General features: G+C 47.9%; 1 protein-coding gene across 5 annotated transcripts in view; it reads left to right on the top strand.

Moving 5' to 3' along the window:
- Positions 1–942: 942 nt before the first annotated feature.
- The window catches only part of APOOL (apolipoprotein O like), a 43,768-nt gene continuing 29,755 nt past the window's right edge, over positions 943–14,955 (top strand). The window contains exon 1 of one of the 5 annotated variants that reach the window (XM_014607244.3): positions 943–1,036. In XM_014607244.3, coding sequence (XP_014462730.1) covers positions 1,025–1,036 — 12 coding nt within the window. In that variant the 5' untranslated portion in view covers positions 943–1,024. Of the gene's footprint in view, positions 1,037–1,090; positions 1,206–1,260; positions 1,394–2,890; positions 2,983–13,811; positions 13,970–14,955 lie in introns of those variants that run through there. The other 4 variants (XM_014607243.3, XM_019487919.2, XM_059732739.1 and 1 more) reach the window with 4 other exon arrangements.

Raw genomic sequence — 14,955 nt, 5'->3', positions numbered from 1 at the left:
TGTTGTGCGGGTCAAAGGGTCAAAACATGAAAATAAGTGCACCTGAGGGGGACACTGAGCAGAGCCCCCTGGGCTGGACCCACCGGTTCTCAATGGCATCCAAGGAGCCAGTGGACACTGCCCGCTGGTGCTCTGCCTGGAAAGGTGCATGAACAAGTGAGGGGAAAGTGGCCCTGCAGTCTCAGGGCACATTCCTGGCCACAGCCTCCTTCCTGGTCAAGTACAGGGCCCACTTGGCCAGGGCCAGACAGAGGTTGACCAGGAGGTCCCAGGACTTAATGGGGCCATGGATGGGGTGACCAAAAACAAAAAGATGGGGGGTGAAATTCAGGAAGCGGCTCTGGGGGTGGAAGCAGATGGGCTGCAGCCTGGCATACTCAAGGGTCATGTGCACCAGGGTCTCCCTCTGCCTGCAGAACGGGCCAGCTGAGGTCCCCAGTGGGTTGTGGGGTGATGGTGGAGTACAGACTCAGCCACAGGGGATCTTGGGCACCTGAGCTCTGCAGGGAGGGCAGCCAGCCCTCTCCTGAGTGCTTTCCACCTCTAGGGAGCTGCTCGCTGGGGAACTTCTGTTCCCCATTCTGCGCTAACTCCCTGTGCCCTAGTCAGTCTAGACACTGGGTCCAGGCTTGGCCTTGCCAAGGAGCCTGACTCCCTCAGCAGAGCAGGCTGTGGCCGCCTCAGTGGCCCTTTGTGCCCCACACTGAGGTCAGTGTAAGAACAGCCCAGGCAGCACCGGGGCACTGAGGCTGCCTGTCTTGCCAGGTCTTTGCGACCAGCTCAGGACGCACAGGGCTCGGACCTGTCTTTATAAGGGCTCAACACGACTTTATTTTTGCTCAGCTGAGACTCGTTGAGCTGAGACGGTGCGGATCCGTGGGGCCCCAGCGCGGGAGAACTGGGCGTGGCTACTGCAGACGCCTGCTAGCCCCGCCCCAGAGCTCCGCGAAGCGGCCGGCAGACTGTTTGGTCCTCCTGCTTTGCCGTAGGCAGCCGGCACCTAGGAGGCGCTGCTGCCGCCAACATGGCGGCCAAGGTGAGCCGCTCACTGGGCGCGCTGCAGGGGGAGGGGCGCGGCCAGGCGTGCGGGCTGTGCCGCTCCCCTCGAGATGCTTCAGCCCCCCGTGGTGTCACTGTCCCAACAACTGCAGCCCGGCGTGGGGGGAGTCGCTGCCGCGCGCTCCAGTCGCTCGCCCCGCACGCCCGTGAGTCGGTGACGTAGCGCCTCCCGCTGTGAGCCTGCGCAGTGAGTCGCGCCGGGCTGGTGCAGCTCTGCGGCGGGGGGGCGGGTGATGTCCCGCCCCGGCCTGCGGCGCTGGGCCCCTCTGGTGGGCACGCGCGGGCTGGCTCTTGCGGCCCCGGCCTTTGCTGCTGCCGGGAGCTGCGGCTAGAAGTACGTCCGGCGAGGTGCTCCTGGGGGCTTTCAGGAGAAGCCGCTTTGCCCCGGGGTTCTTGATCGGATCCCCTTGAAAATTCAGAGTATGAATTCTCCCCCGCCCGCTCCCAGTGACTCCCAACCAGGGGCCGTGAGAGCCTTTCTCGAGTGCGAGCGTGATGGCACCTCTTCCCTCCCCTCCCGGGCCCTGCCCCACGCTCCTGTGGCTTATCTCCGTGGCCAAGCAGGCCTTCCCCTGCCTTGGGTGTCTCCCCCAGGGCTTTCCTGAACGAGCTGACAAACAGACTGCAAGTGCTCCTAGGGCCTCTCAGTTGCCCTCCAGCTAGTGGCATTCAGGGATTCCTTGCACAACTGTTTCAATGCCTTGTTTGGGTTCCCAGATCCTAGATCATTAAGAGGTATGTGTGTGTGCGCGCGCACGCTCCATCACAATCTAGGGAAATGGAAACACTGGGGTGCTCTGCATCAGTGGTTCTCAACTTTTTTTGGCCAGGACCTTTATAGGCTTTGGTCAGTCCTGACCTAGTAAACAGTTTAAGTAGAAAACAGTCCTCTGGCTCTGCTGGTGCCCCTCACTCCTAACCCACAACTCCCCACCCCTCCAGCCCTGCTGGGGCCCCTCACTCCTGATCTGCCCCCAGACCCCTGGTGTGTGGGGCATGGGAGCAGGCATGTGCACCCACAGCGGGCACAGGGCTGCTATTGGGCTGGACCAGCATGGGCAGGAGCTGCCTCCAGGGCCCAGCTGGTGGGACTTGGCACAGGAGGGCAGAGTGGGGCACCAAGACTCATTGCTGCCATTGCCACAGGAACCCCTGTGACAACCGCGCTGCCCTCACCTCCAGTTGCTGATGCATAGGCTGCAGCTCTACCTCACCTCCATGGCCTGGCGGCTTCTACCACTTCTCTCAGGCTATGGCTCTATCCAGGAGAGGATGTGGGGTAACCTGTGCCCCCCTTGCAGCCCTGATGTCGTCTGTGACTCCCCTTTCTCCTGCAGACTTACCTGCAGGAGCTGCTTTCCAAGCCACCTGGCTGTCATGTGCACATGGCACCCCGGCCTGATCACACTCCTCCCATTCCCCCAGCCCCAAGCAGTCCCTTGCAGACTGGAACTCTGCTAGTCTGCAAGGGAAAACCCAGTTTCCCATGTTTTTCTCCTTAAAAGGAAAATCCATTTTTAAAATTTGTTAATTTTTAAAAATTTGTTCACAAACCTTTCATATATTCTTGCGACCCCCTTCTGGGTCGCAACCCACAGGTTGAGAAATGCTGTTCTACATAACTGGTCTGAATTAGCACGCCTCATTTTTTAAGGTAAAATAATAGGATGTTGAATAATTTACTTATTGTATTGGAATTAAGAGGACTAAATAAGCGTAAGTATAGGTATGGAATAACCTTTTTATTCAGTTTTTCCTCTGAGACATTTTCCACAGGGAATAAGGAGCTCTGAAAGATTTCTTTGTCTGGCCAATACTAGGGGTGCACCAACAGAGGTTTTCGGAGCCAATACCAATAGCTGATTTTTAAGGAGGCATATCGGCCGATACTGATCTGATTTCTGATGCAGCTGTGTGCAGCTGGTAAGTCTGTTGTGGTGGTGGAAGAGGAGCGGGGAGGGAAGAGGCATGGGGGGTGGGGTAGATCAATGCCCCCTGCAGTGAGGGAGGAAAGGAGGGAGGGGTCAGGAGCAGGCAGTGCCCAGCCAGGGTGGACCAAGGTGTGGGACTGACCCGTGGCTCAATGTGGGGGGGGGGGGCAGCTCCCACCATTGGGTGCATCCCGGGAGGGTATTGCAGGGGGAAGATCTGCGCAGGGCAGGGCAGGGCAGGGCGGACGGGCTGGAGCCGGGGCTGCGCCAGGCTCTTCTCAGTGGGGACTGGGCTCAGGCGGGGGTGGAGGGGGCTACAGAGGGGGCTTTAGCCATCCCAGATTTCACCGTAACCTCCCTATAGCCCCGCTCCCAGTGCCAGCACAGCCCCAGCTCTTCCCAGCACATGGTTGGAGGCGGGGTGTTGGGCTCGGGGCTGGGCTCAGGGCAGGTGGCAGGGGCTGTGGGGAGGCTATGGTGAAACTTGGGGTGGCTGCAGCCCCCTCTGTAGCTCTCCTCTCAGTGCCACTGCCCAGCTCAAGCCCAGCCCCCACAGAGAAGACTCTGGTGCAACTCCAGCTCTAGCCCGCACCTGCAGCCCGCCCACCCTGCCCTGCGCAGATCGGGGGCACATGCCCGCCATGCCCCCCCGGGGTGCACACAGCATTGGGAGCTGTCCCTCACCTGCACCCCCCAGACGAGCCGCAGCTCAGTCCCGTGCCCTGCCCCACTCTGGCCGGGCAGTACCTACCTAAGCTCCTGCCCCCTCCCTCCCTCACTGCGGAGGTCCTTGATCTGCCCCCCCACATCCATTCCCTCCCCCCTCCTCTTTCACCACACCAGACTTACCATCTGCCCACAGCTTTCCAAGCTGCTGGGCTGTGCTTCTTGCTGCTTGCGTGCTGCGCTGTGTCTGCAACCATGCACAGACATTTATTGGCATCAGACTGATTTCCAACACAGCCAGTTTTCTTTATATCTGTACCAATCCGATATCGAACCAATGTGTCGGTGCACCTCTACCCATTACTCTATCAGTGGTCACAGTCAGACTAATGCCTGAAGAGCTATATGATAATCTAGTCTGACCGCTAGGCTCACTTTTTCAAAGAAACTTCCAGTCATTGGGTCTTGCTCTGTTTGTCTGTAAGAATGAAAAACTTTTTCATGACTAAGTATCTGAACCAGTGGTTCTCAACCAGGGTGCCTTGGAATCCTTTTAAGGGTGTTGTACGTTACTAGGTATGTAAACACTTACACATCATTCACAAGATAAACATAAAGTTGGCAAGCCAGTCAGTTGACCAGTAAATTGACTGCATATTTTTGACCAGTCAAAGATTATAGCAATTTTACAAAAAACTATTTTTTTTATAGTTTTCTTGACAAGAAGGATTTTTAAATTGTTTTTGACACATTTCTTAATAAAAAAAAATTGTCCTTTTTCTGTGTACTATTTGAACATATTGGCAATTGTTTTAACCAGTATTTGACCAGTCAATTGACCAAACTTTATTTGACTGATCAAATATCGAACCCTAGATAAACCCAGATATATCAACTAGAGATCCAGATCCAAGTACATTCTGACCTGTTGTGATCTTTCTGAGTTCTTTGAAACATAATAATTGCCTGTTATTTTTCCATAATTAAAAAAAAAAGTGAAAACTAATTGCTGGCATTTTCTGAATAGTGCCTTGAGTCCAATAGGGAGTGTTTTGCATCTAAAAAAAGCTATCAATTTATAGACAGTAATCAAATCACCTCCCAACCTGTTCTTCAATAAGCTGAATGAATTGAGCTTCATAAGCCTCAGAATGTAAGGTTTGTTTTCGAGCTCCTGAATCATTTTGTGGTCCTTCTTTGAACTTTGCCTAATATTTCCATATCCTCTTTGAATTGTCAACACTAGCAGTTGACACTGTATCCTGTTTTGCAGTTTTACTAAAGCTGTGTTCAAAGATGAGACACTTCCCCACTTTTGGTAGATATTTTCATAGTTGGTAGGTTCAGAAGGGACCTGAGCAGATCATCAAGTCCAACCCCCTGCCATGGCAGGAAAGAGTACTGGGATCAAATGACCCTGGCGAGGTGTTCATTCAGCCTCCTATTAAAGACCCCCAGGGTAGGAGCCAACACTACTTCTCTTGGAAGTTGGTTCCAGATCCTAGCTGCCCTGACAGTGAAGTAGTGCCTCCTGATATCTAGCCTAAATCTACCCTCTGACAGGTTGTGACTGTTATTTCTTGTCACTCCTGGTAGTGCTCGGGGGAACAGGGACTCCCCCAATGCCTGCTGGTCCCCCCGACCAGTTTGCAAACGGCCACTAGATCCCCCCTCAGCCTTCTCTTGTGGAGGCTGAACAGGTTCAGGTCCCTTAACCTCTCCTCATAGGGCCTGCCCAGCTGACTCCTGATCATGCACGTGGCCCTCCTCTGGACCCTCTCCATGTTGTCCACGTCCCTCCTGAAGTGCAGCGCCCAGAACTGGACGCAGTACTCCAACTGTGGCCTGACCAGTGTTGCATAGAGGGGGAGGATCAGCTCCTTGGACCTGCCTGAGATGCATCTGTGGATGCATGACAAGGTACGGTTGCCCTTCCTGACCGCATCCCCACACTGTCAGCCCATGTTAATTTTGGCATCAATAATGACTACAAGATCCTTTTCTGCCTCTGCACTGACGAGAAGGGAGTTCCCCAGCCTATAGTTATGCTGCTGGTTCTTCCTCCCCAGGTGCAGCACCCTGCACTTGTCAGTGTTGAAACCCATCCTGTTCTTATCCGCCCACCCCTGTAACCTGTCTAGGTCCAGTTGCAGCCTATTCCTCCCTTCTAGCATGCCCACTTCTCCCCACATCTTAGTGTCATCTGAGAATTTGAACAAGGTGCTTTTTACCCCCTCATCCAAGTTGCTGATGAAGATGTTGAACAGTGCGGACCCGAGGACCAAGCCCTGGGGGACCCCGCTGCCCACATCCCTCCAGGTCGAAAATGACCCGTCCACCACCACTCTCTGGGTGCGGCCCTCCAGCCAGTTAGTGACCCATTTGACTGTGTAGGTGTCGACACCACAGTCCCCTAGTTTTAACGAGAATGTGGTGAGAGACAGTGTCGAAGGCCTTCCTAAAGTCCAGAAAGACTACATCCACTGCTACCCCTGCGTCTAAGGATTTTGTGACCTGGTCATAGAAGGCCACCAGGTTGGTCTGAAAGAACCTGCCTCTAATGAACCCATGTTGGTTGCCCCTAAGCATAATCTCCCCTGCTGGCCCTTCATGGACATGCGCCAGGATAACTCTCTCAAAAAGCTTACTCAGTACCGAGGCAAGACTGACTGGTCTATAGTTTCCTGGGTTCTCCTTCCTCCCTTTTTTGAAAATGGGAACCACATTGGCCCTTTTCCAGTCTTCTGGCACCATGCCAGAGCACCATGAGTGCTCGTAAAGCCATGGCAGGGGTCACGCAATGACCTCTGCTAATTCCCTCAGCACTCTGGGGTGGAGATTGTCAGGACCTGCTGAATTAAATATGTCCAGTCCCTCCAGAAGTTCACTGACTAGGTCCTCGCTGACCCTAGGCCTGGGTGCGCCTCCCCTGGGACCTATGGGGGTCCCAGTGGTGGGGGGTGACTTGGTCCCTGCTCAGAAAAATGAAGGCAATTCCCCTCTTTATATATTTCATTAGCCTTTTTAGCTCATAACATGTCACAAAGAGCTTGTGTTGAGGCAGCTATCTGCAAGGATGCCCAGGCCTCCTTGTAGTTAACTTCTTTCTTTCCAAGGAAAGCCTCCCATCCTATAGGACTAACCTCCTCGTTTCCAGATTACCTTGCATTTAGCTATACTGAAAGACACTGTTGGACTGTGACAGTTTTAATGAGAGTATTAATATCACTCTTACAATAATTATTTCCCCTCATTATTTACTAATCTAACAATCCTTGTGCTATCTGCAAATTTTGCCTCCAAAGAATTTATCATTTATGTATTTTATTAATACAAATACAGAAAAGCATTGCATCAAGATTTGATTCCTCTCATTGAGGTCTCTCAGTTAACAATTACAAATTAAGATTTGTTGTGAAGCCAGTTCCAGCATTGGTATATAAACAACAAGAAAAATGTTCCTAATGTGCATCTTATGCAACCCGTGTAGCAGTTTGTAGGCCTACATTGAACTAGCTGATAAATAATTGGGGGGGGGCGTTTAAAATAGAACTGTTCTAAGTAAGCTTTTTTTCAAAGTAATGTATGAGTTCAGCATATAGCTTGCTCGTTTGAGGCTACTTTTTTCTGCACGAGACTTAGTCGCAACTGCTGGACAGGTTTCTTTAGATATGCCCGAAAAGATGGAGAGAGAATACCAAGTTTGCAGCATTTCAGTGAGAAACACCACTTACTTAACTTGTGTGGATCTCCAGGACATGTAGAATATAAATTAAAGCATAATAAAAGCCTTTCAGTTGTAAGACACCTGAATGCTTTGTAGTTTTGTGGCTCTTTAGAATTCACACGTCTCACTGTTTCTGTATTTTTGATCTTTGATATGATTCTGACACTTCAAAGTAGATTATTTGAAATGCAGAAACTTAAAGCCCAAATTATGCAAGTATAGTTTGACAGCTTCATTGTTATGTTTTGATAGTTTTATTCTAGTTCTATTTTTTAAAAGCATGCCTTTAACAGTTTTCTTTTGACTTTCAGGTGTGCTTTCCAGTTTTCACACACTAGCAAAGTCTGTTGTTATGGTCCACTGATCAAAAATAATGCCAATCCTGACTGTTAGTCTGTGGTGTTTTGTGTAAAGCCTGGTTTGTGTTTATCTTTTGGAAAGCCCGGTTTGTGTGTTATCCATGTGAGAAAACAACCCTGTGATGTACTACATGGTACCACGGTCTCTTTTAATCACCCTTCTATATAGTATTAAGGGAGATGCTTTCTGATTATTATCATTGACTTGCTTTCAATTCAGTTATTCACAAAGCAACACCATAAATGTCAGCACCTTAGAAGTCAGCATCTGTATCCGTATTGAATTCATGTCTACAAAATACTGTTTGGGCTCATGCCTTTTTCTTTCTTTTTTTTTTAAGTTCTGCTTCAGGACTCACCCATATTTGTTTAACAACATATCCTATGCTGTGTTTGCTTTGGATACTGAATCAGATCTTATTTCAACAAGCTTAGGTCACCAGTACGGGAAGTGCTGTGGGACCAGGGACTGAAGACGAACGCCAGGTAGAATATAGGATGAGCACAGTAGGAATAATCACCTTCCTACTATTGCCATAGAATTGGTGTATGATGAATTAAAAAAATTAGACATATATGAGTCATTGGGACTGGCTCTTCATCCAAGAGTGCTGAAGGAGCTGGCCAAAGTCATTGTGGAACCCCTGGCGAAACTCTTCCACAACTGGTGGTGCTCTGGAGAAGTCCCTGAGGACTGGAAGAGGGCCAGTGTTGTACCCATCCACAAGAAGGGCAGGAGGAAGGACACAGGTAACCATAGGCCAATCAGCCTAACTTCCATCCTAGGGAAAATCCTAGAAAAGGTCATCAAGGAGTCGTCTATCTGAGATAAGCTTGCAGAAAGTAAGATTCTGAATGACAAGCCAACATGACTTCCATCACAGGCAGGTCTTGCCTTACCAACCTCATCTTCTATGACCAGGTAACTCGCCACCTGGACATGAGAAAGCAGGTTGACATTGTATACGTAGACTTCCAACAGGCCTTTGATCTAGTATCCTACCATGTCCTCATGAGAAAATTGGAGGATTGTGGGCTTAACTCCAAGACAGTCAGGTGGGTGAGAAACTGTCCTCAGGATAGGACCCAGAGAGTCGTAGTGAATGGATCTGTGTCATCCTGGTGAGTAGTGGGCAGCAGTGTCCCACAGGGGTTGGTACTTGGTCCAGTACTTTTCAACATCTTTATTAATGATTGGATGTGGGTGTGAAGAGCTCACTGGCCAAGTTCACGGACAACACCAAGTTATGGAGAAATGTGGTCACTCTTGAAGATGGGCTACAGATGCAGGCAGACCTACACAGACTAGCAAATTGGGCGGATTGGAATCTGATGAAGTTCAGTGTCAATAAATGTAAAGTGCTCCACCTTGGGATGAGCAACCCCCAGCACACCTACAGGCTTGGCAGCACCAAACTGATTAGCAGCACGAATGGAAGGGACCTGGGGGTAATAATAGACCACAGTATGAATATAAACCGGCAGTGCAGTGCTGTAGCCAATAGGGCAACCAGCACTCTGGCATGCATCAATCGTTGCATTTCCAGCAAAATCAAGGAGGTGATTCTTCCACTGTATTTGGCACTGGTGAGACCGCAGCTGGAGTACTGCATCCAGTTCTGGGCACTATACTTTAACAAGACATGGACAAGCTTGAGAGAGTCCAAAGAAGAACCACTTGTATGATCCATCTTACACAGGAAGCCATACGAGGAAAGGCTGAGGGATCTAGGACTCTTCAGCTTGAAGAAAAGAAGGCTGAGAGGGGACTTGCTAGCAGCTTACCGCTACATTAGGGGAGTATATCAAGGGCTTGGTGAGCAACTGTTCACCAGGGCACCCAAGGGGAAAACCAGGAGTAATGGCCACAAACTCCTGGAAGACCAATTCAGGCTCAGCATTAGGAAAAACTTCACAGTTGGGGTGTCCAGACTGTAGAATAAGCTCCCTCCAGAGGTGGTGCAATCACTTACCTTGGAAATCTTCAAGAGAAGACAAGATGGTTACCTGACCCCCAGTTATCGTTCCTGCTTGGTGCAGAGGGCTGAACCCAGTGGCCTTGCAAGGTCCCTTCTGACCTTACAATCTATGAGTCTGAAAGCTAGAGGAAAGATATTAATGGACTTTAGTTTGGGTTGGATCCTTCTTAAGGGTCCCTTTACTAAGGATAAAAAAGAAAACCACAAGAGGAAAAAGAACCCGTATAAAAATATAGCGCACGTACTGGGTAGCCGAACATGCATTGTACAATTTCAGTTTAAAGGAAATCTTTTAATATAAAAGAGTTTAAATGAGCATTTATTGAGAGTTTTTACTGGTTCTTTGCAATAGAATATGAGATTTTTACTTCAGATTAGACAGATGATTCATTGCTGTTCTGAAGTCACTTTACTAGTTAGTCATGAAATTACAGATTGATTTATATGGCCATGAGCTTTTTACAGAAGTTTTTCACTGTACTGCTTTCATCATCTCTTGCAGATTTGTTAAGACTTCATGATCATGTTCTTCTTTGGTCCTTAGTATCTCCTTATAGACTATTTGAAATTCTAAAGAAACAAGAAGGCTTTGACTTGACCCACATAATATTACATTTCTAATGCTCATTAGGTGATCTTACTCTTTTTCTGCTTAACCTTGTTTTGTTTTGTTCAATGTGTTCTGGACCTTGGCATTCTCAGTAATTGTATTTTACTTCATTATACCTAATTATTAGTCTGAGGAAGGAACATACTAACCTGTGAACCTGGCAAAGTTGATTGGATGTTGCACAAATTAGGATATTGATTTTCTTTGTTTTGTCTGGTAGAGCTTTTGTCATTTCAATAGGGAAAAGTAAGCCTTTTTAAAAAAAAATAATTGCATTAAAACAATTACTGGACAGTAGAGATGCTCCCACTAGCATAATCATGCAGTTGTCTTGAGTAAGTGTCTAATCAGTGCTATTCTGAAGTTGAACTATTTTCAGCATTCATAAAACACCTCCTTTTCTTTTTCTTTTTTTATTAATTTGCCACAATACAGCTCTCTGGCTGCTTTAATTTACCACAGTAAATATGGTATGTGCATTAAAACAAGCAAAAACTATCTTGTGTTTTTCCTTTGGAAAGCCTGGTTTGTCTTCTCGTTTATAATGTTACAACTTTGGTCTCCTTCGTTGTATTGAAACCAGGTATAGTTGTTTGCAGTATTGTGTCCTGGATTACAGTGACAATAAGGATTAATTCTGAGAAGGCTTCATAGGTAAAGAAGAATGATTTTAAGCAATTACAATCTATTAACATGTAATTATAAAGAAAATTTGTTTTAACAGAATATATTCAAATAGCAGAATAAAAGTTTGTGTGCTCTGTGTTCCCCAAGAGATAAGTGTCTTTCTGAGTGACATCTTCACTAGCCCTGACCGTGGTATTTTATTCTAGGTCATATTATCACAAAGGCAATTATTCATGTGTTAATTGGTTTGATTATTGTCATCCTGTTTCTGTTCTCCCTAAACCTTTAGGGTTTGTCTGTGCTTTAGAAGGGCCTCTATGGCTTTAGCTATTCCAGCATCACTAAGGGCTCTCCTGACATAGCTAATGCTGAGAATATGCCATAGTGTTTTTTCTGTTGGGGTTGCATCATCTTCCTAAATGACATATTAAGCCAAGGGTAAGCATCCTGCTGTCAGCACAACTGCATTGGATGTTGTACAAACTACAGTTTTGCCAGTGTACCTGAGTCAGTTAGGCTGTGTGGTTTATTTTGTGCTCCTCCCTGACTCAGATAAACTTGCAATGCTTGTGTAATATAGACTTGACTTTAGTCTCTAAATATGAGTAAGGCCCTATCAGTCTTCTGTTCAAGCCAGGTCTTGACTAAAAAGTTTTGTCACTATAATTACATCAGCTAAGAGTGTGAAATAAGTCACTCCTTTTAGCTGCTAGCAAACCCTGTGTTTTAGATACAGCTATGCTGGTCAGAGTGCTTTGTCAGTTTAATTTCAGAAAAGTGGTGTGGCCTTTCTGGCAGGAAAACATGTCAGCGTATGCTGTGTCTCCACTAGGGTGTAGTGCTATATAACTAGGGGTCTACCTAACTTGAGGAGGCGGCTGGCTGATTTTCTTGGGCAAATCCCAAGGCCGGCTGCCATTTTCTCAGGCTGTGGGCAGTAGGGCCTTGGGATTTGCCCAAGAAAATCAGCCATGCTTCTAGCTGAAGGGTCTCAGTGGTCCCATCCGTCACTGCTGATAGTTGCAAGGGCTGTCTGTCACTTGGCCTTGCTCCTTGCCACTGATTTGTTGTCAGGGCTGTCCGTCATGCACCCTTGCCCTTCGGTACCAATTGGTGGAAAGGGGTGGGGCCTCATGACAGGCAGCCATTTTGCCAGCAGTCCTTCTTGCCAGGAGCCTCCCTCCCCACTTCCCACCTGGTTTGCTGCCTACCACAAGGACTGCTGGCTCCCCCAGGGGACCATGCAGGCAATCCCCCCTGGGGAGCCAGCATTATATTTTCAGTGAAGTATTTTTTTTTTTGTTTATTGGGTTTGGTTTGGTTTAGTTTTGTTTTGCAGTGACTCTGCTGTGTTTTTAAAAAGCCCACCATTTTTTGCGGAGCTGGCTAAAATCTGCAGTTTCTGCAGAAATTGTGCAATTACAGACACAGTAGGTCCCTGTATATAACTGTTCCAGCAGAGTTCCAGATAGACGTCACGCTTAGACTGTTTTAAATGCTGTTTAAACTGCAAGCGTCCAGATGTTCAAGCCTATTTAGAATGTTGTAAAGCTCCTGGAACGTTTCAAAAGTATGCCTGGATAATCAGGTGTTATTTTGAAATGGTCCTTTAACTTGTTCAGTGTTGTGAGAGGGGTGAGGACAAAAAGGGGTTAAAAGACAAGCTTACCTTGCCAGAGGGGTGCTGGAGCAGCCAGGTGAGCAGCTGGAACCAGAAAGGACATGACACCTCACCCCCTTTTCAAGAAGCAGCTCACCTGCACATGGGCAGGCTCAGCAGTTAAAAGGGGCAAGAACAGCAGTTCAAGGAGGGCAAGAGAAAGATGAAGGGGTTAGGTTTGGTTGATCTGGTTGTAGTGGATGGATGCAGGGATTGGTACAGAGCCCAGGGGGAGACAGAGCAGAAACCTTCCCGTGGCCCCATGGATTAAATGAGAGTGTTCTGGAGCAGGAGGCAGCGTACAGAGTTAGTACAGGAGCAAGAATCTGCTTCCTAAAGCTTGTTACCAGAAGGTAAACAGAGAGGATATCTGAAACCAAGTAGCAAAGAAGTGGTAAGTGGGCTTCAGGGCACAGGCACTTCTAGCTAAAAAAACAAACCAGATAGGAATTAACCCTTGCCTGCCTAGTTCTTTAGGTTTCAGTACCTAGCACTTTACATTGCCCCTAGCACTCAGCTAGATACGGTGGCACAGGTGCATCTGGTAAGTTATGAGTTAGATTATAGTTTGTTACACTTTAAGATTCAATGGGAATGTGTAATATTGATAAAGCCATGTGCAGTTTAGATGAGGCTGAGATGCAGTAGTCACAAATCTGGGGTACTTGATGTGAAGAAGGGAGGCTGTCCAGTAAAGTGTGACAGACAGGGGAGTGGTCTGAAGAAAACAGGATTGTGATGGTTTAGACAAGCAATTTATCAGACAAGACATTAAACATCAAGGTGGCATAAGGCTGGGGTGTCAGGGGTGGCAGAGCCCCAGAATCTTATACCGGAAGGAAATTCACTGGTCTCCAGATCCAGGGAATTAAAAGGGGGGCTGTGACTGGACTGAACACCTCCACATAAAGCTTTGAATCTGTTTGAATGTAACATTTAAACCACATTAAGTGTGCTGTATTTAATTTTTTTTCCCTAATCAAACATTTCAGTTCAAATACTTGTTACTATTGAGACATAAAATTAACGTGGGGGTACTTTTTTAGTTTTGTTTACTAAATATAAGTCAAATAAGCATGCTATATCAGATTGTGCTCTATTTAGGGCTTTGGAAATTTTTCCAATTCAAAATGTTCTGGAAAACCCACATATCTGCCCCTGTTTTTGCATTCCCAGGGAGCCATCCAAGATCTCTGCAATTTTTAAGCAACACTTTTCCCAAGCCACTGGTCAAATGCTTGCAATGCCGGCAACTTACATGGAGACCTTCAGCAGTGCACCCAGGAACCCTGAAGCACCTGGCCAACCCTCCTCCCCCACCCCAAATCAGCCTGGGATGCCCCAAAGCCTGGTCAGTTGCCACAAATGCAATGAAACCGATAAGCAGCTTGTGGGGAAATGTGTTTAAAAGCAGAAACTTTGGGGAGTCCTCAGAATACCCAGCTCCCTAGGAATCCACAAGCAGGGGTCTAGGCACTTTCCCACCTGACCACCTGGAGGTAACGTTTCTTAAGGGAGTAGGCTAAGCCAGAGACCTTGAGCAGCACTCTGGAGTACCCTTCCCCCCAGGAAGGGAGAAGCAGAGGTCCAGGTAGACCTGCCCCTCCCCAACTATCTGGTCAGCCCTTCACCTCCTAAACAGCCTGTGATACATTACCACAAATTGAAGAAAATTGATGAGTGGCCTGTAAGAAAGTGCTCTTTGCAAGCCACAAAAGCTCTGACAATCCAGAGCACCCAGCTCTCAGGAACCAGAAGCAGGGGTCAGGCAGCTTCTCCTCCCTCTCCTCTCCCCCCCCCCCCCCCAACCCTTCCACGCACATATCTAGGCACCTCTAGTCAGGGTACTACCATGAAGATTTTGGTACAGCACAGGGAATGGTCTTTACTGAACTCGGTGTTAGTGAGAAGGAGGATCAGTGAATTGCAATTGTGGGCCATTCATACAGTCTTCCTTCTCTGCTCAGGAAATATTGGGGAAACTGGGCCACTTGCTACTAAGGCATGCTAAGCTGGATATTCACTGTCACCCCCTGGTGATAGTTTGACAACACTGCAATATCTGAAAAGTGGCTCCTATTTAGGAACCTTGGCGGTGTGTGTATGGACACCTCTAAACCGCGACAGTTGTGAACCAGTTCCCAATCAGTGACATTCTTAAAACTGTTCAAGTGTTATGTTTGTCGCCCCCTCAGAGGTCTCCCATTGCAGACAAATGCTAAATCACCTTCACTCTTTTTCTGTCCTAGTAAGTATTTGTCAGTTGTGTTTCTGACCGTCTGAACTTCCCTTGACCCTGCACCATCTTTCAGCTTTGTAATTTTTTATCTGCTTGCC

This window comes from Alligator mississippiensis, chromosome 8 (assembly GCF_030867095.1).
Source record: "Alligator mississippiensis isolate rAllMis1 chromosome 8, rAllMis1, whole genome shotgun sequence".
Classification (NCBI taxonomy): Eukaryota; Metazoa; Chordata; order Crocodylia; family Alligatoridae; genus Alligator; species Alligator mississippiensis.
This window is presented reverse-complemented; position numbering and strand designations above follow the sequence as displayed.